Source organism: Peromyscus leucopus, chromosome X (assembly GCF_004664715.2).
Source record: "Peromyscus leucopus breed LL Stock chromosome X, UCI_PerLeu_2.1, whole genome shotgun sequence".
NCBI classification, from domain to species: Eukaryota; Metazoa; Chordata; class Mammalia; order Rodentia; family Cricetidae; genus Peromyscus; species Peromyscus leucopus.
The window spans coordinates 104,461,525-104,485,590 of NC_051083.1; the positions used below are offsets into that span (position 1 = coordinate 104,461,525).

The following is a 24,066-nucleotide window of genomic DNA, read 5'->3' on the forward strand; positions in this document are numbered from 1 at the left end:
AGTCCATCCTCTTCTAAATGCTGTTAGTGCTTTTCCTAACTTGAAAACTTAGCATCATTACATACTGTAACCTTAGAAACTCTTCTTGGCTGGTGAGACTGCTGGCTCAGTGGTTAAGGCACTTCCAGCCCCAGCTCCAAGAGAAAGAGAACAACTGCACGCTGTCCTCTCACTCCCATACAAGCATTGCAGTGTCCTCCACCAAAAGAATAAATGCAAAAATGAAAATACATTTAAAAAATCAGGACTGGCCAGAGGGGGGTGCCATGCACACCTTTAATCCCATCACTTGGAGGCAAATGCAGGCAGAAATCTGTGAGTTCATGGCCAGTCTGGTCTACAGTGAGATCTACAGAACTACACAGAGAAACCCTGTCTCAAAAAAGTCAACAAACAAAAATAAATAAATAAATAAATAACAACTGGAGAGATGGCTGAGCAGGTAAGAGTACATGCTGCTCTTCCAAAGGCTGCAAGTTCAGCTGCCAGCACAAAACTGCCTATGCTCCACAGAATCCATGCTCTCTGGTCTCTGCAGGTACCTGCACACACATGACACACATTCATAAAAACACACATAGACACATAAATAAAAATAAAAATAAAAATGCTTTATAAGAACCATTTTTCTTTCTCTTCATAGTCATTCCTGGAGCTCATTGATTAAGCAATTATCACCCCAGTAGCCAAAAAATCCCTGCATATAAACACCAAGGCTCAGATTTCCTAGGCTAGAGTGGGAATATAGCTCAGTTATAAACTATATGTTATATAAACTTGAGCTCATGGGTCCAATTCCAAGCATTATAGAGAAGGAAAAAATAAAGAAAATAATCAGAATCCCTCCAGTCTACATTATCCACACAGGACACACAGTACTTCACTAGGGTTCATAATACGAAGAGGCTGGGGTCCAGTAGGAGAGCCTTTTCCCAGCACACACAAGGGCCTGGGTGTGATTCCTGGCACTGGAGGGAAGGGCAGGAAATCTACATGAATGAACCAGCTCACTATTAATAAAACATTGTGTTATATCATGCTGCTTCCATTCTAAAATGGAGGGAAAATACAAATTCAAATCAGCAATAAATAGTTAAGAATCACTATCAGGGTGTCTGGCCATCCCATCACCAGAGTAGGTCAGTTCCTCCTGTCTCTCGACCATTGCCAGCAGTCTTTTGTGGGGGTATCTTTGTGGATTTCTGTGGGACTCTTTAGCTCTTTGTTTCTTCCTTTTCTCATGTGGACTTCATTTACCATGGTCTCCTATTCCTTGTTCTCCCTCTCTTTTCTTGATCCAGCTAGGATCTCCCGCTCTCTTTCCCTCGACCCTCACCCTTCATTGCTCCCACTCATGTCCAGGCTGTTCATGTAGATCTCATCCATTTCTCCGTGTCTTTCTTGGGGTCCCGTTTTCCAGGTAGCCTCACTGGTGATGTGAGTAGCAGTCCAGTCATGCAGGGACGCTTGGCTCAATCTGGAGGAGGAGACTGGACCTGCCTGGACTGAGTCTATCAGGTCGATCCCAGTCCTCGGGGAAACCTTGATCTGGAGGCGGTGGGAATGGGGTGTGGGCTGGGGGGAAGGGAAAGGGGACAGGAAGGGAGAGAACAAAGGAATCTGTGGCTTTTATGTAGAACTGAATAATATTGTAAAATAAAAAAAAATAACAGGTATCCATCACAGAGTCAGATATTTGAGTCATGAAACTACTCAAGGGGGGAATGTAATGGTTATCATTACATTGAAAGTTTAGACTTACTATGCTTGAGAGACCCAAACCAAAAATGCCTCCAACATGCAAGCCCCTAGCTTGTACAAGCTGTGTCCTAGCAGCTCCTTCTTCCCCGGTTTGTCCAAGACATTGAAGATTGTCCTTAAATTGACTGATCCTGTAAAATCTGCTGTTCTAGCAAGATAATAGGTCATAGGATCAAGAAAAGAGAGGGAGAACATCGAATAGGAGACCATGGTAAATGAAGACCACATGAGAAGGGGAGGAAGCAGAGAGCTAGGGAGGCCCACGGAGATCCACAAAGATACCCCCGCAAAAGACTGCTGGCAATGGTCGAGAGACGGCCGGGACTGACCTACTCTGGTGATGGGATGGCCAAACACCCTGATATTTGTGCCATAAACCCCATCCAAGGACTGAGGAATCTGGATGCAGACATCCATGGCTGGGCCCCTGGTGGAGCACTGGGAGTCTAATTAGTGAGAAAGAGGAGGGTTTATATGACCGAGAATTGTTGAAGCCAAGGTTGGATAAAGCACAGGGACAAATAACCAAATGAATGGACGCACAGGATCTATGAACCAAAGGCTGAGGGCCTCCAACTGGATCAGGCCCCCTGAACGGGTGAGACAGTCATTTGCTTGATCTGTTTGGGAGGCAGCTGTGTGTTGGTGCTGGGTCCTGGGCTCGTTGCATGAGTTGGCTGTTTGAATCCTGGGACCTATGCAGGGACGCTTGGCTCGGTCTGGGAGGGGGGACTGGACCTGGCTGGACTGAGTCTACCAGGTCGATCCCGGTCCTCGGGGGAGACCTTGATCTGGAGGAGGTGGGAATGGGGGGTGGGGTGGGGGGAGGGGGGCGAGAGTGGGAGAACAGGGAATCTGTGGCTTTATGTTGAACTAAATGATGTTGTAAAATAAATTTACTAAAAAAATAAAATAAAATAAACAACTCAAAACTAAAAAAAATACTTACAGGAACCTTTTGGAATGAAGAGAAAAACAAACTCATGCACAAATCCACAGCAAAGAATAAACCACAATAGGATCATAGTTAAGCAAGAGGGGAAAAGAAAAAACCCTACAAAATCAACAAATGGCAGGAATTAACACCTACTTTTCAACAATAACTGAGTACTAATGGTCTCAATTCCACAACCAAACTATAGGGGCTCCCACACCACTGGGCTCTTTGAACACCTGCAATCACACACACAGATCTACATATAAGCATGGGCACACACAATTGAAAATAAAAATAAAATTGGAAAACAGGGCACAGACTAGTTGATTGCATCAAATGACAGGAAACATCTACTTGCTGCCTCCAAGAAGCAGAGGTCACTACAAAAGACAAAATGTCACCCTAGGGTGAAAGAATGGAAAAAGATCCAAGTAAATGGCCTAGGAAACAAGCAAGTGACACTGTTCCAATAGTTAATGAAAGAGACTTCCACCAAAATTAGTGAGAATATATAAAGAGAGTCACTACATATGGACTAAGGGAATGTAAGAGGACTTTATGATTCTGAAAGTATGCCTCAAGCAGGTGCACCTGATTTCCTAACAAATAATATTAGATTCAAGCCAGATTAACTCTATCCCAATACTAGTGGGTGACTTTAATACCTAACTCTCACCAATTGATATGTCTCCCTAACAAAAAATAAACAGAAATATGCAAATTAAACGATATTATAAATCAAATGGACTTAACAGACATCTATAGACTATTCCATCCAAACTCTTCAGAATACACATTTTTCCCATGGAACTTTCTCCAAAATAGATCACATATTCTGAGACAAAGCAAGTCTCAGCAAATACAGGAAAACAATTCTTTGTAGTTTACTTCATCACAATGGAATGAAATTATGGAGGTGGTGCACACCCTTTCATTCCCAACACCCAGGAGGCATAGCGATCTCTGTGAGTTTGTGGTCAGCCTGGTCTACAAAGTGACTTTCCAGACACCCAGGACTGTTACACAGAGAAACCCTGTCCCAAAACACAACAACCAAAAAGCCAGAGAGTACAAATAAATGATACACATGAGAGCCCTCGAAAATGAAGGATAAGCCAAACTCCAAATCAGGAGATGAAAAGAAATCAAGATCAACACAGGGATTGTTTAAATGGAAACAAAAATAACAATAAAGAATCAATGTAACTAGAAGTTGGTTCTTTGTAAAGTATGAGTAGGCAGACTAATCAAAAGACAAAGATAGGAACATTAGAGACTCAGATTAAGGGACTGCATTGACATCCTCAGTGATAAGAACTGAGGCAAATATTACATGTGGAATTTAAAAGACATTTTGAAGCTTGTATAATCGGGGGTAAATATTTCTTAGCAGATCATTTGTCTTTTTAGGGGAGGGAGGGACTTTTGTTTGTTTGTCAACAGTGCCATTAACTAGAATTATATTCAAACCCAGTTCCAAGATCTTGATGTTGAACATGAAGAATGGCTAGCTTGCATTCAGTGTACTAACAGGCACTCTTGAACTATTAGCCACTAATCTGATCATGTCAGCTTAGTTCTAATGCCATTCTCTGAGCAGTAGTAGTAGGTGGAGTGTGAGGTCCACAGAAATTTTCTACTTGTTCACGCAAGGTTCCTGTGGTCAGTGTGTGTTCCCACCTTTCTCCCATCTCTCTTCCCAATTATCTTGCAATGCTACATAATTCACCCTTCAGTGTCATCTCTACAACCTAGGAGGAACAGGCAGCATGCACATGCATGCAGATGCAAGCTAAAACTCATTCTACATGCCCTGGAAGCAAGGTTTAACTTCATATGACCTTTCACATGCCTGCTCACAGTGGCTCCCTCAGTTCCTGATCTTTGGGCCACACCCACCATTTGTGCACCAAAGCAAATACCACTTACCTCCGCAAGAGGTCATAAAGCCAGGAGCAGTCAGTCAGGGAGGGAAAAACCTATGGCGCCCATCTGGAGAGGAGCATGTTGAAGTCAACCATGAGGAATATGGAGCAGTGTGGAGCATGCGCAGAAGGACACATTGACCTCACCTCTCTTGATGCCCCGTCAGTAGTAGAGACTGACCGAACAATAGGCCTGGAGTGTGGGCATTCCTGGGGCCCCACTTCTCTCTGTGGCTTCGGCCCACTACTAGTTATGGCCCAAAAGCTCTATTGGCAATATATGTACGTTGTAAGGAATGAGAATGGTGAGGAGATAGCTAAGGTCCCTACTTTAGAGGCTGCTTTGGCGATGGTGGGTGGCAACCCTAGTGGAGGTGACCCAGGCTGCGTAATGGCACTAAATAATAGGGGCCACCAGGTCTGTGAGAGCCAAAACGACTCTGAGGAGAGCAGTAGGGACCCGAACTCCTCTTCCTCGGAACCTCACCAGGAGGAGCCAAGCCCCTCAGTCGAGCCCTTGATTCGGATCCGAGGCGCCATTCCTCATGAAGGCGGCTGCGGACCACATTGCAGTTGGCACTGGGGAAGGTCAAGGAAATGGAAAAAATGTTCAAGAAACCCAGTACCCAGATGCGCTTGCCAGGTATGTGTCTGGCACCAGGAGCTATCCCCAACCTCCCTGTTGTCACAGGTTGAGATGTCCTTTTGTTCTTCCAGGCCCTGGTTTCCTATCATCCCACCCTAAGCCACTGCTGCCTTCTCCCTCGGTGGTGGGTATATGAGGGTGCCTTGTGTAGGTGTAAAAATCAGTATTAGCATGTAGTGTTGACCCGAAACAAGTGTACATAGTCAACACCACTCATTTCAAGTCATATTGTAATTTCTGTAAAATATAGAGACATGAGTGTAGTGTGCCAAAATACTCACTAGTGTAAAGTTCACCAGTGTTAAGGATTTACACTTTGTTGGGTGACCTCCTCACCAGTAGTCTCGTCATCTATGCTAAATCCAATCTTGTCTTCCTCTGATTTCAGACATGGTTCGTCCATCGGAGAGCAGAAGAGAGGAAGAGTGAGAGGGCTGTCGTATTACAGAGCATACCTCCTCGTATTGAAAAGGTCCTTCTCCTTAGGGAAAGGGATGACAATCCCTAGAGTGCAATCTATGTTCAGGAGCAAGAGGGAAATTTGGAGACACGTGTACTCAATATACAGCTTCACTAAAATTCAGCACTCATGTTGACAATAAAATCATGAATTTCCAAGTTATTTAATTTCATATGCTTTCTGGGGTTTTGTAGTATATAGTTGTACACTCTTCAGGAAATGCCATTTAAACAAAATTACAAGTTCTGTTTTTTGGGGGGTGGCATTTCTAAGTCATGAGTATTGCTTGCACAGATCACTATTCCCTTTACATGTTAGTTTTGAAACAGTGGATCACTTAAGCCTTCTTGATTCAGGCTCACTTGATCCTTTGAGCAAGGAATTCAATAGTAACCCTGCAAATAAGGAATCTAAGGAGAAGGTGGGCACAGAAAGTATTGATGGTGATGATTACTTTTTATTTGGGAGGGGTCACAACAATTCTTTTTTTTCAATGAAAGTAGACATTTTTGTCACATAATATATCCAGATTATGGTTACCCTTCCCCCTACTCCTCCCAGTTCCTCCTCACTTCCCCTTCCATCTGGACATATCTACCTTTCTGTCTCTCACTAGAAAACAGCTCAGGTGGGTAGAAGCCACTCACAGGCCATCCTGAGTCCTCAAGATCTGGATGCCTAAAGAAGTTAACGTGAGGGGGGTGCCATTATAATGAGGAAATGTGTGGTGGAGAAATGGCAGAAAAAGAGAGGCAGAATGGTTCATGAGCTGTAGAAAGATGTGGAACAGAAGAAGCTAAGTTGGTGAGGATCCGCTGAGGTAGATGGCCTGATTGTCACCCATGGAAGTGATGATCCCGTGCCAGGGCTGCGGGAAGGGTCAAGTCTGGGTCCATGGCCTTACTGCAGCTGGGGTGTATGTGCTGATGTCCATGGCTCCTGCTACCATTGAAAGCGATGCATATGTCTGGGTCTGGGCTGTCACCTGGGACCTTGTTGGTGTCCCTGCTTCATGCTATCTCTGGGGCCATGCCAATCTGTGTGCCTATGCTGCTACCTGGGGCCTTGGTGACAACCAGGCCATGTTGCTGCCTAGGACAATATCTGCATCCATGTCCTACTGCAGCCAGTGACTGAGTTAACGTCTGTGTCCTGTGTTGTCACCTAGATCACATGCATACCCAGGGTCTGTGGCACAACCTGTGGACTGGTTGTTGTCCAAGCCTCCAGAGCCATGCTGATCTGAGTAGCCTATGCTACCACCAAGGAACTAGGTGTCATTCGGGCCTAAGTAGCTTCTGAGGGCCATGTCTGGGTCCATGTCCCTTCAGCAGCCAGGGTCTGAGTTGATGTCTATGGCTCCTGTTACCACAAAGGGGCATGAAGATGCCTGAGGTCTGGTCTGCCACCTGAGACCATGTTGGTGTCCCATGGCCAAGCTGCTCTGTTTGGCCTGTGTTATCACCTGGGGCCATGGCACCTCAGAGCCCATGCTGCAGTCTAGGGTCATCTTTTGTCACCATGGGCCATGTATATGCCCAGGGTCTGGTTAGTCACTTCAGACCATGTTGGTGTCTGAGAGCCATGCTGCTTGCTGCTGGGGCTGAACTGCTCTGAGTGACCCTAGCTGCCACAGGGGACATGGTGACATCTGGGCCCGAGATACTCTGGATGGCCACCTCTGGATCTGTGGTCCTGCTGCAACTGGGGTCTGTGTTGACATCTATGGCCCATGTAACCATAGGGGCCATGCATGATGAAATCCAAGGGCAGAACTGAGCCAGCCCTGCCCTGTGTTGGCCCAAGGAAAGCTGGCCCTGCTCCTCACTAGGCACTGCAGCAAGAGTGCTGACCCTGACCTCCTCACAGGAGAGCTGGTCCCAATGGCTCGGGCATGGAGAGCTGGCCCCCTGTACTTAGGAAAGTGGGCCCCACCCTCAATACAGGCATGAGAGAGATGGCCCTGATGCCATGAGCATAAGAGAGCTGATTCCACCCCTCACCCGAGGGGGCAGCCCTAGTATCAAAGATTCGCTCCGGCTCTGACTCACGGAGACAGCCTCCTCCCCAGGCGTTGGGGCCAGGGGCGTCCCCGTTCCAAGCCGCATCTGCCCGTCTCCTTCCCTGGGCCTGTCCACCTCCGCGGTCCTAGGCACCACCGGCCTACCTGCGTCTGCTTGTCTCCGCAGCTGGGCCTGTAAGTCCCCGTCAGCCGCCGCTGGGTCTGTCTGCCTCCTGCTATTAATTCTTAATGGTTGTGGTCCTGTCAATCCAAACTATCTCTCTACTGGACTCATCAGCACCTTTCTTCTCCTCCTAGCCACTAGCTTGTGAAGTACCGCTCGCAGCCATCTTCCGACCTGGAGGATTTTTTTATTTTTATTTTTTTATTTTTTATTTTTCTACGCAGGCAGGCGGATCTGCATGGGGGGGGGTGATTCCATCATTAGTCTCTTGGGTCCTCTGCAAGGACCAGGGGTTTTTCACTCTTGATTTCCTTATTAGGGTAAAGGGGGGAAATGGTCAGAAGGCTGCCAGGGCTGAAGGGGCAAGGGGAGTAAGGGAGTTTGAGAAGGAAGAGGTGGGGGTCAGAGTCCCAGTGTTGCTGGGCAAGGAAAGCAGTGAGGAACAGCTTCACCCAGGCACCTGTGAAATCACATCAATCAACGTTAAAAGTCCCATCCCCCGGCTAGCCGACTCCAAAGGCTGGCCATTATGAGGAACAGAAGATGATCTATTTCTTTTTCTTGGCTTCCAGAGAGGCATTGCGAGCCTGAGCGAGGACATCCTTCCGGTTATCTAAAGTCAAACTTAGGGGGGTAGTTAGTTGTTGCCCCATATGGAGAGAGAAAGGTAGAGGCAAAAGACAGACTCCAAAAAAAAAAAAAAAAAAAACACAAAGAAGACAAGGACAGACAGTCCGCACAGTAAATGCCAAATCAACCAGACAAAAGACAAGACACAATAACATAAAACATAGATCGAGCTCGTGTTTACCTCCAACTGGCAAAGTGGGGGTCCAGGGGGCACCCAATCTTTGTGGAACTTCCAATGTTGGACCCCAAAATTTAGGGTCTCAAGTGGGCGCCCCAAGAACCCAGACTCCAGTCTAGTTGATGCAATAGCAGGAGGATATATTAAACTTCTGTACAGAAGGGCTCCTCTGCTCCCAAGAGCAAGAGTCGCCATCAGGGGCGAAGCGGTCGTTCTTGTTTTACTTTGATTTTTTGGCGGAGCAGCCGCCATGCCTCCAGACTCATTATAGGGCGTCAGGCAGGGGAGTGAGAGAAACTCCTCCGCAAGGGCTAATAAATGTGAAACATGTCCATATCCCTCTGTTTTCTTTAAAATATCTCTAATCACACCATAAAAACTAAAAAAGGGCATCGGGGACACTTAACTCTTATTCCTCTCTCCCTAAGGTTGCCTTTCATCTCTTTAACAAAAAGAGCCTCTTTAGACCAATTCTTGCCCATGGTTTAATGGGACAACTATATTTACCTCAAGACTTCCCACGTTGCACGAGCGATGCGGTCCGGGCGTCTCTACTCTTTATGATCCTGAGCTCCATTATTATCTGTCATCCTGTAGGTCACCATGCCTCGAGCCCCACGCTCGGGCGACACTTTGACCCGTCCAGGACATGCCAGAAATAAAACCACAAGGAACAAAGGTGGACCAAGGAACACTGATGGTGACAACTTCAAATGGAACATGAGGTCAGAGAAGGGCAATGTTGGGCTCTGGCAAAGTCAGAAGGGCAGTGGGCAGCTGTGGGCAGTGTCTGAGCAGAGAAGCAGCAGTATGAGGTTGGTGTTTTGGAAAGATCACCCTGACTGCACTTGTGAGAGCATGATGTTCATGGTCTGTAAAATCATCTATCCTCAGGTAAGACTTTGGGCTATGGAGTAAATTCTCAAATGAAGGCTATCAAGGCCCTTCCCAGCGTTTTGTTTAGACATAATTCTGCAGTGAGTATCACAGCCAAATCAACACACACTAAGTCATTATAACCAATGTCTACTAGTAAGTGTTCTTCATTCTACATGGGGGTGTCTGAAGAAGTTGAACGTTCTTACCACCCCACCAGGGGATATCTGAGAGCTTGTTATGCCAGCCTAAGCTTGCATCCAGGAAGAACAGGCCCCTCTCAGAGAGCACCAGGGGAGTTTATGTGGTAAGCTATCTACACAGCAGCACCATTTTTACTGGTCTTTGAGCCCCACAAAGGCACATTTAGGGTCCTGGAGATTTTACAAGGGTCCAGGTTTCCTTCTGTACATTGGACCCTGGTTGGCCAGGCTAACTTACATGAGAAATCCCCACCACTGTCCTTCAGCCTGCCTCACTTCTGTACTGATGCACAGTCAGTTATGCTCAAAGCATCTCTCATCCTGCTGCACAGTCTTCTGACTTCTCAGTGGCCTCTCTCTTGGGCAGTGCTGGGGAACCCCAGCTCCAACATCTTTCTTGGGGCACATAATTATTGTTTGGTTTTTACCGACATGGTTTCACTGTGTAGTTTTGGAGCCTGTCCTGGACCTCACTATGTAGATTAGGATGGCCTCAAACTCACAGAGATCTGCCTCGCTCTTCTTCTCAAGTGCTGGGATTAAAGGCATGTGCTACCACTGGGAGCGAGGCTCAAAATTGGTACATCTTTCTCCCCAACCTTGACTCCTTTCCACTGGAAAAGTGGCCCAGTTTGTCTCAAGACCATCTCCTGGCAATAACTCTACCATCTCTATCAGAGCTTCCCTTCCCTGGAGTTCATTTCAGCCACCCCACCCTCTCCTTCATCAGGATACTATCCTTCTAGATGGCTTCCCACCCAGCTCCAAGTCCTGGCCTCCCTGTAAATCAACACTTGTCTCTCTCGATCATATGTCTCTAACGAACAGCAGGAAGAGTCCTTACTGAGTCCTTGTAGGGTGAGTCCTGCAACCAGGGATAGGACCTATGGCCTGGATACAGCAAGAATGCTCCAGGACTTGTTGATGGGATACAGCATACCAGAGGGGTTAAGCAAGAACACTCCAAAGTCATGTGGCTGGTTGAAAGACTGAAGGGAGGATCCATGACATGTCCACTTCTTTCCTGGTTCAGAGAGGGGCTCACTCTTCATTATTTCTACACAAGACACCAGTATACACACAAAATAGAGAGAGGGAGAGAGGGAAGGAATAGAGAGAGGGAGAGACAGAGAGAGCAGTTGTGGTTCAGATGATCTAGGTGGCAGCCTCTGACTTTCCTGCCAAAGTCATGATTATCACTTGATGGCTTGAAAGCTCAGGCCATGGAGTGCTGAGCAGAGAAAGGACATAGTGAGCTGTGACTAAGTGGGCAGTGCAGGGGTCAGTGTATCCTGTCCTGTGAGCCACAAAGGCCTCATGGGAGAGCCAACGTGGGCACAACTGGCTCACCGATTGTCAGGTGTCCCTAAAAATACTGACCACGGGTGTGTGGAAGATGTCTTAAACCTAGGAAAGCTTCCCCATTTATTATTCTTTCTGTATGTGATGTCATAAGCAGATAAAAGCTCATCAAAGAACTCATTCTGTCAATTATGTTTCTCCTTTTTTTTCTTTAAGAAATTTTTTTCATTTTACAAACCAACCACAGATCCAATTCTCATGACTCCTCATGCTTCAGCCAGCATTCCCCGCCCCCCAACCTACATCCCTATCCCTACCTCCAAAATGTAAGTCTCCCGTGGGGATTCAGCAGAGCCTGGTACATTCAGTTGAAGCAGGTTCAAGAACCTCCCTTTTGTACCAAGGCTGTGCAAGGTGTCCCATCATAGTAATGAGCTCCAAAAAGCTGCACAGGCACCAGGTATAGATCCTGATCCCACAATTATGTTTCTTCTTAGAGCTGATAAATTGCTTCTAAAATTGCTCATTTGAATTATCTCAACACTCATCAAGGTTCACATAATATTTTCTTGGGTTTTAGTTAAACAGTGATTCAAATTTTTTTTATTTGTGCTCATCAATAAAACAAACTTTGAATTCATTTTGTTTCCTTTCCTGGCAGTAACTAGGTTTATGAAACCTTTCGGACCACTTTCCTTTTATGCTTTCCATATTTCTAGAACTACTCTTACATTCTGCATATTAGCCTCCCTCTAAGGGATGGGTCAATGGGATGGGAGGGCTTTGACTACAGATGTTTCTTTATGTGAATTTTGTGACTGTGAATGCACCTGTGGGTGGACATGTGAAGGATGACCAAGAAATCCCTCAGGAAAATCTGTGTGCAGGTAAGTTTCCCATCTAATAACTATGATGAGCAAAGTCCCATGGGAAAATGGTGTAGAAACTGCACAATCACATTCTTTAACCTAAATCCATGGTACTAACCTGTGGGTTGCAGCCCCTTTTACCTTTTGGGTCTGCAGACCTTTAAAAGACCATTGAAAAACAAAGATATTATATTATGACTCATAAGAGTAGCAAAATTACAATTAGGAAGCAACAACAAAAATGTTTGGGGTCACCACAGCATGGACAACAATATTAAAGGGCCACAGCATTAGGAAGGTTGAGAATCACTGACCTAAAGCATTGAGCATGTAACTAAACAAGAAAGAGCCACAAGATTTCATTAATGCATTTCAATCATGGAGAGTCCCTCACAGATTATAACTTAAAAGAAAATCACACAGAGCTGCAATTGGGCTCATGAATCACTGCTGTTCCACAGCAAAAGCTGCTTATGGGTACAGGTTCCCTGTCATTGCCCGGATATGTAGGAATGGGCAACTAGATATCAGCAGGCAAGCAGTAGACATCCTGAGGAGTCAGCAGAGTGGAGTCCCTTCCCCAGGTTCAAGATGAGGACAGCAGAGGAAAGAGGATCAAGGGTAAAGGCAGAGACGGGTGCTGGTTTCCAGACTCACATAGATAACAGATTGGAACATTGCAGGCCTTGGTGTTTACCTGTGTTAGCTACTCCCATAGTGCACCCCACAGCTCCTCTGGTTACACAGCAAGCATCCATCTTTTAGGATGCTGAGTCACCCATGAGAGAGGAATATACCTAAGCATCACTCTTTGCTAAGCCCTGTGAGCAAACTGCAAGAAATAAAAGAATACACCCAGTGTCCTGTGAGCTCTGTAGAAAGGGGAGGAAATGAACAGTCTCTGGGGTACGCTGAATGCATGATTGCTTCCCTGCTTCACACCAACCCTGTGAACATCACATTGGGAAATTTATCTCAGAATCTGTGGTTGGTATGGATGCAGGACGTTGGGCTCTGTCCTTAGTAAGTAAAAAGCACTCACGTTCAAATTTCTAATTGCTCGCATATGTTGCAGGGATGCTAGGGCTAAAAGGAGGGTTGGTTTGAAACAGCCAAGCCAGGAACACTGAAGATGAGACACAAAGAGTTTCTGCGATCAGTAGGACAGTCAAGCTGCCTCACACTGATAAAGATAGGACTCCCAGCTAGTGTGGGCAGTCCAACCAGTCCACCAAGTCCTTCAGGAAAGCTGACATGGCAAAATTGCCTCCTAATATAGCCTAGCTTTTCCAGCAGCTAATTGTGAGAGTGAGTAAAGTCTGTGTCTAAGAAAGCCTCCCATTTCAGTGTTTCAGGGAAGCCTTTCACAACGACCCAGGAGACAAGGAGAAGAGAACAAGGACAGTTGCAGCTGCTTCTTGGTGATTCTGAGAAGAACGAGAACTAAGGATAAATAAAAGCACCTGGGACAGATGAAATATCACAGGATGCAAGAGCACCCAGGGGATCCAGGCAGAAGGTGGCCATGGCAGCAGTGTTCAACAGCAGCCTCAGCAAGAGGCGGCAATGCCTGAGGGCACCAAGAGTCTCCAGGCTGGGGATTTCCAGAGCCACACTAAATTCACCCAGTCTCAGCTGCAGGACCTGGAGTGTCTTTTCGAAGAGAATCACTTCCCCAGCTTTCAAGTAAGGTAAGCAGAACACCCTGCTAGGTGCCTGGTTCTCAGGCAGTGCATCCAGGCTGTCCTTTGGTGCTCCCTGAACCCCTCATTTCCTCTAGAAACAAATCCACCATGTCTGCACCCTCCAGCAGAAATTGGATTCTGGAGTAGGGAGATGTGCCCTACTCCAACTGGAAAGAATGTGTTCTGTTGCCTCTTTAAGTGGCCCGTGAATGGGAAATTTAGACAGTGCTTGTTCTAAATAAGTCTTTGTAAGTATGAGTGAGAAGCCTGAGGTGTGGCTGGGAAAATGCAGGAGGGATTCCACCTCAGATGAAAATTTGACTAACATTTTACATCGTGGAGGCTCTCTTAATGAAGGCTTACATGTTAAGTTACATGGACAACATACCTGTGTTTGGGGGGTACCCTTAATTTTGGTCCCTGAAAGTGTGTGTATGTGTGTGTCTGTGTGTGTGAGAGTGTACACATTTAAAAGGAATCAGAATATGTCCTTATATAGTTTGTTTCCACCAGAAGGCTTAAATATTGGAATCTTTTCACTTCAGGAAGGCTCTTGCAAGATCTATGGGTGTGACGGAAGAAGATGTGCAGGTCAGTATTTAAAAAAAAATAATGTTTTGGAAGGGCTCCACATCTTGTGATGTTGTCTAGAGGATAATTATAGCAGAAGAGTGGGACCATGAAGTTGTATCCCAAGGACGCCAGACAAGTCCACAGCCGGGTGAGGCTCAAGATGATGAAAGACCTCCATTTTCTCAGTTAGGAAATGCCAACCTGGACACCTGAAACATAAGTTGCCACGGTGCTTTGTCTGTCCCTTGGTGGACATAGTGTGTTCTCCATGACCTTCTGAAGGCTGTGCAGCCCGCATGCCTCACTTAAGTGAAGATACCATGTTCTTGCCCACCTTCAACTCTTTCACTCTGCATGTATCAGAAAACCTTTTCTCAGACTTCTTTTGTTCTAGTCTGTAAATGTCATATGCCTGGCTCAGTTCTGAACCAATACTGGGAACAGGAAGCTCAAATGTCCCATAGACCTTTTACCTGTCTTTTGTTGGCTACGTATGTGAACTGTGCTCACCAGTACAATCAGTCCTGGCTTTTCCAGACCATATGCCCACAAGGTAAAAGGCCTATAGATAGTATGTTTGGAGGCTAGGGAGGGAGCATAGAACAGGAAGAAGTGCCCTTTTTCTCATAAAATGTGCATTCTGGATACTCACAAAAGGCTATCACCATGGATCATTTCACAAAGAGCTTTGGGCCTTGAGGTAGTTCCCCAAGTTCCAAGAGAACTCTTTTTGACACTATTCAACAGGTAGCAAGGACCAGGAAGAACCCCGAGCTAGATCTGCATCCTTTCCTGAAAGAATGCATTAAAAATATCAATTGATGCAGAGAAGGGGCAATATTCTGGGTCTGTCCCATAGCTGAAGGACGGGGTGTGGTGGTACATGTCCTCGGGGGCTTCATGGGGGTGTTTTGACTGTTGGAATGAGAATGAAACCTGTTGCCTCCAACATTCTGAACAATCAGTACACACTTGAGGAACGTCTTCAGTCTTTCTTAGGGTTGGATCGATAAACAGTTTCTGCAATCAGAAATGTGGTGCTTTTCTAGGGGAGTAACTGGAGCACATACCTAACACACACTGGCCCAGGGAGGGCTTCCATATGTTCTAAAATACGAGTAAAATTGAGCTAGTATATTATTGAAAAAAATAGCGAAATGAATGGAAACACATGAACTATGAACCAAAGGCTGAGGGCCCCAGCTGGATCAGGCGCTCTGAATAGATGAGACAGTTGATTGGCTTGATCAGTTTGGAGGCAACTAGGCAGTGGGACCAAGTCCTGTGCTCATTGCATGAGTTGGCTGTTTGAAAACTGGAGCTTATGCAGGAACACTTGGCTCAGTCTTGGAGGAGGGGACTGGACCTGCCTGGACTGAGTCTACCAGGTTGATTGCAGTCCTCTGGGGAGGATTTGCCCTGGAGGAAGTGGGAATGGGGGGCAGGCTGGGGGGAAGGGGAGGGTGTGAGAGGGGGAGAATAGGGGAACACGTGGCTGATATGTAGAACTGAATGGTATTGTAAAATAAAATAAAATAAAATAAAATAAAATAAAATAAAATAAAATAAAATAAATAAAATAAAATAAAATAAAATAAAAAAAGAGGAAAAAAATTGAGCTAGTATACAAGGTTACAGGATGTGTTCTTCAGTGGTGGTACAGTTCCGGGTACTAAAGCAACCCTTTCTTTCTGCTTGAAGGATTGGTTTAGGAACAGGACAGCCATTTAAAGGAGAAGCAATAGAATGGTGGTGCTGATTGATGCACCACATGGTCCCAAGAACAACGATCCCTGAAGATTTTGGAGCAGCACATGAGTGCCACCTCTGTTGTGAGCCAGATGACCTGGAACCTGGCCCTGCTCCCAGTGTCTCAGCCACCCATGCTGGCCATGACATCCTTTTCTTCCTTGCAATTATATCAGCAATAAAGAGATGGATTCTCAGTATGTTGGTTCCATTGTTTTCAGGATACTAAAATATGGGTATAAGTATTTGAACCATAGTAGCCTATTCCAGAAATGGTATTTATGGCAGGAGGAGACACTGGCATGCTGTGGTCACTGTTCCATGACAAGTGAGGAAGATTTCCAGGTTCTATGCTGCTTCATGCTGACCCCACATGACTCTCTGCCCCCTCATCATGGCCTTGTCAACACACTCCACCTCTGGGGAACAATTGTTTATACTATCAGATGGGACAAGTCACCAGCAGAGGACACTGTATTTCTATTCATGGCTATTCGAACCTACACTCCTGTAAGTCCCACCCTGGGCCTAGCTGTGAACTTCCCAGAGACTTGTCCCAGGTTTGACAGTGGGAGGAAGGGGTACATGATGTGTGATTTGCACCCTCTCTGTGGACATCTAGGGCATTAGAGGCCACACTGACCAGAGTTCTGATGCTTGAGAGGGAGAAGAGAATGCATCCATCCAGGCCAGAGTGAGGTTTCTGACTCATTTATTTTATTCCAGCTCAGGGAGCATATGGTCTCACCCTTGCCTGCTCTGAAATCTTGACTAATATGTCTTCTCTCTGCATTTTGTCACCTGCCTTGGGGAACTCTCAGTACTCAAGATTTCGGAGACCTTTGCTTCATAGTAGCTCTAAACTAGCTGTAAACATTGTTGAGAACCTGTCATTGTTCTGAAACAGTAAGTCTGTGCATAGAGTAGTACTGCTTCTTTGCTTATGTGAAGCTGCAAGTCCAAATAAACACAGTCCATCTTAGTGAGATGGAGAGCTATGGCCTAGGTGTACATCCCCAAACTTACTGCATGATGTTGTCTCAATACCGTGCTCTCCTGCCCTTGCAATCCATAGTCTATTTTCAGTCTCTGGGAATGTGAGTGCTCCAGGGACTTTGCCTGCTGCAGGTACTTGCTAGTTTGCTTTTGAGTCTCTATGATGTCTCCCAGAATGAAGATTTCAAGCCCTTGCTGTAGTAGAATTTCAATAGGGCAGCATCTATGGCCCTGAACCAGAGGTCTCCCCTTTTCAGGTGTAGCAAATAATAATTCAGTACAGATAACTAGTTCCCCTGGCTTTAAGAATCTTCCACCAGTCATCCTCATGGTCCCTATGCCTGTGAGCAAGGGGTATGACAGAGATCTCCCATTAGACCTGAGTGCTCCACCTTCTCTTGTGTGCTGCTGCACATGGACCAACTGTGGGTCTCTGTAATAACCATCACCTACTGCAAAGAAAATCCACCCTGAGCTCTCCAGGAGATATGATGTACATGGTGATGTGCAAACTGACAGGCCTAGCAGCCTTGGATCCCCTGTTGTTCTTTCATCAGGAAGAGCATGAAGGGATTCTAGAAGGAGGAATGAAGTCTGAGCACAGCTCCTGCCCCCAAGCTGTGCAGGTCTCATTGAGCTCAGTTCTTATTCTACAGTCCCATGGGGTTTTGGAACAGTCTGAAAACTGTTCTCAGTCTTGTAAGGGTGGAGTGAAAGCAATGGTTTCCAGGGGCCTCAGATTGTCTACAGGGAGCCTGAGTTCCTGGCTGCTTCTGGCTTCCACTGATTCTCTGTAGGAAGAAGAGTTCCTACACCAGTGAGGCCCCTTCTTCCTTCCTGACACCCCCAGTCCTACACACACACACACACACACACACACACACACACACACACACACACACATTGCTGCAGCTGCCACGACCATCACAACCCCTGCTCCTAACTGACTTCCAGATGATATTTGCAATCATCTTTATCATAGTATAATTCCCAAGCGCTCATGGTGTGGACCACACTTGGAGAAGCAGAGATTGAGAGATCGGTTCAACTGGGGACCTGAAGGTATCAGGAGGAAGGGTCCTGAGGCTCCACATTGGATGTTCAAGCAAGAGATGACTCTCTTGAGTTCCATTCAGACCCCTGCCACCAATCTTCCAGGTACAAAGTGTTATCAGCTGACCTGCTCAAGTAACTGGCTGCCCACATCCTGTGGCTTCAGTCTTCTCACCTGGCCTGATGCTCCATGAACTAAACCTGTGGATGGCATCTTGTGTCTCAGTAGACTGTGGATTCACATCCTATTCTCCTCAGTTGTGTGGAACTGAGATGACCTGTTGACACTCTTCCTGGGGACACAGGAGGAATCAGAAACAAATATATACTAAGCCCAGTTGGAGCTATCCAGCCTTTTACTTCCTGTGCCTTAACCAGCTGGGTCCAGGGTGGGACTTACAGGAGTGTGGGTGGGAACAGCCATGAATAGAAGAAACACAGTGTCCTGTACCGGGGACTTGCCCCACCTGACATTAGAAATAGTTGTTCCACAGAGGTGGAGTGAGTTGACAAGGCCATGATGAGGGGACAGAGAACCATGTGGAGTCAGCATGAAGCAGCATAGCACCTGGAAATCTTTCTCACTCAGCAAGGCATAGTGACCACAGATTGCCAGTGTCTCCTCCTGCCATAAATACCATTTCTGTAATAGGCTACTATGGTTCAAATACTTATACCCATATTTTAATATCCTGAAAAAAATAGAACCAACATACTGAGAATCCACCTCTTTATTGCTGAGATAATTGCAGGGAAGAAAAGGATGTCATGGCCAGCATGGGTGGCCGAGACACTGGGGGCAGGGCCAGGTTCCAGGTCATCTGGCTCATAACAGAGGTGGCACTCATGCGCTGCTCCAAAATCTTCAGGGATCGTTGTTCTGGGGACCAGGTGGTGCATCAATCAGCACCACCATTCTATTGCTTCTCCTGAAAATGGCTCTCCTGGTCCTAAACCATTCCTACAAGCAGAAGAAAGGGTTGTTTAGTACACTGAACTGTACCACCACTGAAGAACACATCCTGTAACAATGAATACTGGCTCAATTTTACTAACATTTTAGAACATATATGGAACCCATTCCTGGGCCATTGGGTGCTAGGTATGTGCTCCAGGACAGAGCTACTCCCCTAGCAAAGCATCACATTTCTGATTGCCCAGGAACTGTTTATCTATCTAACCCCAAGATTGGTAAAAGACCTACCGCAAGTGTGTACTGATTGTTCAGAATGATGGAAGCAACAGGTTTTTGTTCTCATGGAAACAGTCAAAACACCCCCATGAAGCCCCTGAGGACATGGACCACAACACCCAGTCCTTCAGCTGTGGGACAGACCTAGAATATTGACTCTTCACTCCGTTAATTGATATTTTTAATGCATTTCTTCAGAAGATAATGCAGATCTAGTGCGTGGGTTGTTCCTGGTCCCTGCTGTGTGTTGAAAAGTATCAAAAAAGTTCTTTTGGAACCCGGGAGAACTATCTCAAGGCTCAAAGCTGTCCGTGAAAGGCTCCATGGTGATAGCCTTTTGTGAGTATCCAGAATGCACATTTTATGAGACAAAGGGCACTTCTTCCTGCTCTATGCTTCCTCCCTAGCCTCCAAGCATACAGTCTATAGGCCTTTTACCTTTTGGGCATGCGGTCTGGAAAAGCCAGGGCTGATTGTAACGCTGAGCAGAGTTCACATTCATAATCAACAAAAGACAGGTAAAAGGGCTATGGAACGTTTGAGCTTCCTGGTCCCAGTATTGATTGAGAACTAAGCCAGGCATGTGACATTTACAGACTAGAACAAAAGAAGTCTGAGAAAAGGTTTTCTGAGACACGCAGAGTGAAAGAGTTGAAAGTGGACAAGAACATGGTCTCTTCACTTAAGTGAGGCATGCGGCTGCACAGCCTTCAGAAGGTCATGGAGAACACACTATGTCCACCAAGGGACAGACAAAGCACCGTGGCAACTTATGTTTCAGGTGTCCAGGTTGGCATTTCCTGCCTGAGAAAATGGAGGTCTTTCGTCATCTTGAGCCTCACCCGGCTGTGGACTTGTCTGGCGTCCTTGGGATACAACTTCAGGGTCCCACTCTTCTGCTATAATTATCCTCTAGACAACAACATCACAAGATGTGGAGCCCTTCCAAAACATTATTTTTTTTAAATACTGACCTGCACATCTTCTTCCGTCACACCCATAGATCTTGCAAGAGCCTTCCTGAAGTGAAAAGATTCCAATATTTAAGCCTTGTGGTGGAAACAAACTATATAAGGACATATTCTGATTCCTTTTAAATGTGTACACTCTCACACACACACAGACACACACATACACACACTTTCAGGGACCAAAATTAAGGGTACCCCCCAAACACAGGTATGTTGTCCATGTACTTAACATGTAAGCCTTCATTAAGAGAGCCTCCACGATGTAAAATGTTAGTCAAATTTTCATCTGAGGTGGAATCCCTCCTGCATTTTCCCAGCCACACCTCAGGCTTCTCACTCATACTTACAGAGACTTATTTAGAACAAGCACTGTCTAAATTTCCCATTCACGGGCCACTTAAAGAGGCAACAGAACACATTCTTTCCAGTTGGAGTAGGGCACATCTCCCTACTCCAGAATCCAATTTCTGCTGGAGGGTGCAGACATGGTGGATTTGTTTCTAGAGGAAATCAGGGGTTCAGGAAGCACCAAAGGACAGCCTGGATGCACTGCCTGAAAACCAGGCACCTAGCAGGGCGTTCTGCTTACCTTACTTGAAAGCTGGGGAAGTGATTCTCTTCGAAAAGACGCTCCAGGTCCTGCAGCTGAGACTGGGTGAATCTGGTGTGGCTCTGGAAATCCCCAGCCTGGAGACTCTTGGTGCCCTCAGGCATTGCCGCCTCTTGCTGAGGCTGCTGTTGAACACTGCTGCCATGGCCACCTTCTGCCTGGATCCCCTTGTCCATGGGGCCACAACTACCATCGCCAGCATGTGCTCCTTCCATTTCTTCTTCTTTGTTTTCTCCCTCCTCTACCACTCCTGTGGCTTCCTGAGCAAGATTGGACTGAGCAAGCTCTTCTTGAGCAGGCTTGCTTGGAGCAAGTTTGCCCTGATCAAGCTCACCCTGAGCAAGCTCGCTCTGTACAAGCCCTTTCTTGCCTTCTTCCTCTCCAGCCTTCAGGACCACTGCATTCTCACCTGCAAGAGAGAAAAACACAAAGATAAAGATCTGAGCATCTTGGCCATGGATCATTGGAAAGCCTGGAGAGGGGCCACGGGCAGAGCCGGGTAATCGAAGTGCATGGCCACTGGCCTTTCCAACAGATTTGCTTCCCGGATTTTGCCCAAGTCCAGTCAGAACCATTTTACTGACCATGCTGTTGTTCCTGTTGCTCATCAGCTCCTGGACTCAGCATCCTGTTGAAACACTGGTTGCAGCCCTGGCGAGTCTCTTGCGGGGAATCTTTCAATCAGACCCGAGTTCCGAAGCTTTATAGCCACGTCCTCACTGTCTGGAGCCACAGGTACAGCTCTGATTCTTGACCCAGAAAACTTGTCTTCTGGACACTCAACGTAATTACAATGTGTCCAATCACATTCTGGCCTGCACAGACTCAGTGTCTGTAGGCTTGTCCTCTGAGGTGTCTAGCCTGAAGCACTTTAGGGCTGCAAAGAGCAGGGAATACTTTAACAAATGCAGTGAGTGTGTGTGGTGGGGGTGCGGACCTGTGGCTCTGGTTTGCTGCTTATCTGACACCTCTAGTTTTGGGTAAGCCTGGAATGTTCAAATTCAGTCACAGGGAGTAACACAAAGACCTTCTCAAACTCAGCAGGCCCTTGAGCCCAGCTAAATCATTTTATTAAATTTCCTTCAAACAAAATGCCCCAATCTTGGATGTGCTGTCTTGAAGAGCCCTGTATGATGACAAATATGTGGGTAGGCCAGGGCAAGATCCTCCTGAGAGACTGTGCTCCCAACAGGGCTGAATTCCACTGGTATTCACAAGCTCATTCTGATGGTGGAGACCTTGCTCTACCTAGCTGTGCTTGCCCAAGGTCCTAGGGTGACCCAGATACCTGAGGACATCAAAGATCGACCCTAGGTACTGGCTCCAAACCTGTCTCACAGCTGTGAAGGTGAAAGACAGGAGGAGTAAGCAATTCTGGATTCAGCTCTACAAAGAATCATTGCAGGAAGGGGCAGAACTGAGGAAAATTTAGAGAGACTCCCCAGAGTAGGTGACATTCCCAAAATTTAAAAGAGCCGCTGAGCTCTGTCATTTCGTGGTTTTTGTTTTTAATAGGATCATGGCAGAGTCTGGACAATGGCTGAGGTAATTGTTAGGAGATGGTTAGTTCTCTGGGATAGCATAGGCTGAGATACTGGAGGGCCACGGTCCACATGGTCTAGCCCACACCAAGGAGATGATCATGCTCTGCTCACCTATTGCCCACCTAGTCAGGGGTGGCTCAACCCCTCCCACCACAGGCCCCTTTGTCCATCCCTGACTAGGGCTTTGTGAGTTGTGGGCCTTGACTGTCTGGTCACCATTAGACACTGGGTGGTCTTGTGTCCTCTGACATTTCAGCTGTCCCAGGTGCTTTTAACTAGCCTCAGCTCTCTTTCTTCTCAGAATCACCAAGAAGCAGCTGCAACTGTCCTTCCTCTTCTCCTTATCTCCTGGGTCGTTGTGAAAGGCTTCCCTGAAACACTGAAATGGGAGGCTTTCTTAGACACAGACTTTACTCACTCTCACAATTATCTGCTGGAGAAGCCAGGCTATTTAAGGAGGCAATAGTGCCATGTGTGCTTTCCTGAAGGACTTGGTGGCCTGGTTGGACTGCCCACACTAGCTGGGAGCCCTGTCTTTATCAGTGTGAGACAGCTTGACTGTCCTACTGATCGCAGAAACTCTTTGTGTCTCATCTTCAGTGTTCCTGGCTTGGCTGTTTCAAACCAACCCTCCTTTTAGCCCTAGCATCCCTGCAACATATGTGAGCAATTAGAAATTTGAACGTGAGTGCTTTTTCCTTACTAAGGACAGAGACCAACTCCTGCATCCATACCAACCCCGGATTCTGAGATAAATTTCCCAATGTGCTGTTCACAGGGTTGGTGTGAAGCAGGTAAGCAATCATGCATTCAGCGTACCCCAGAGACTGTTCATTTCCTCCCCTTTCTACAGAGCTCACAGGACACTGGGTGTATTCTTTTATTTCTGGCAGTTTGCTCCCAGGACTTAGCAAAGAGTGATGCTTAGGGATATTCCTCTCTCATGGGTGACTCAGCACCCTAAAAGATGGATGCTTGCTGTGTAACCCAGAGGAGCTGTGGGGTGCACTATGGGAGTAGCTAACACAGGTAAACACCAAGGCCTGCAATGCTCCAATCTGTTATCTGTGTGAGTCTGGAAACCAGCACCCGTCTCTGCCTTTTTCCTTGATCCTCTTGACTCTGCTGTCCCCGTCTCAGACCTGGGGAAGGGACTCCACTCTGCTGACTCCTTAGGATGTCTACTGCTTGCCTGCTGATATCTAGTTGCCCATTCCTACATATCCGGGCAATGACAGGGAACCTGTACCCATAAGCAGCTTTTGCTGTGGAACAGCAGTGATTCATGAGCCCAATTGCAGCTCTGTGTGATTATCTTTTAAGTTATAATCTGTGAGGGACTCTCCATGATTGAAATGCATTAATGAAATCTTGTGGCTCTTTCTTGTTTAGTTACATGCTCAATGCTTTATGTCAGTGATTCTCAACCTTCCTAATGCTGTGGCCCTTTAATATAGTTGCTCATGCTGTGGTGACCCCAACCATTTTTGTTGTTGCTTCCTAATTGTACTTTTGCTACTGTTATGAGTCATAATATAATATCTTTGTTTAACAATGGTCTTTTAAAGGTCTGTGAACCCCAAAAGTTAAAAGGGCTGCAACCCCCAAGTAGAGAACCACTGCTTCAGGTTAAAGAATGTGATTGTGGAGTTTCTACACAATTTTTCCATGGGACTTTGCTCATCATAGTTATTAGATGGGAAACCTACCTGCACACAGA

General features: G+C 46.4%; 1 protein-coding gene across 1 annotated transcript; it reads right to left on the minus strand.

The window, feature by feature from the left end:
- Positions 1–18,742: 18,742 nt before the first annotated feature.
- Positions 18,743–21,609, minus strand: LOC114687424 (rhox homeobox family member 2-like). Its single transcript, XM_028862084.2, has 4 exons — positions 21,387–21,609; positions 20,782–21,211; positions 20,196–20,241; positions 18,743–18,990 (listed from the first exon to the last, which is right to left on the minus strand). The coding sequence occupies exons 1-4, from the start codon at positions 21,427–21,429 to the stop codon at positions 18,895–18,897; spliced, it is 615 nt and encodes a 204-aa protein (XP_028717917.1). The 5' UTR covers positions 21,430–21,609; the 3' UTR covers positions 18,743–18,894.
- Between the last annotated feature and the right edge of the window lie 2,457 nt (positions 21,610–24,066).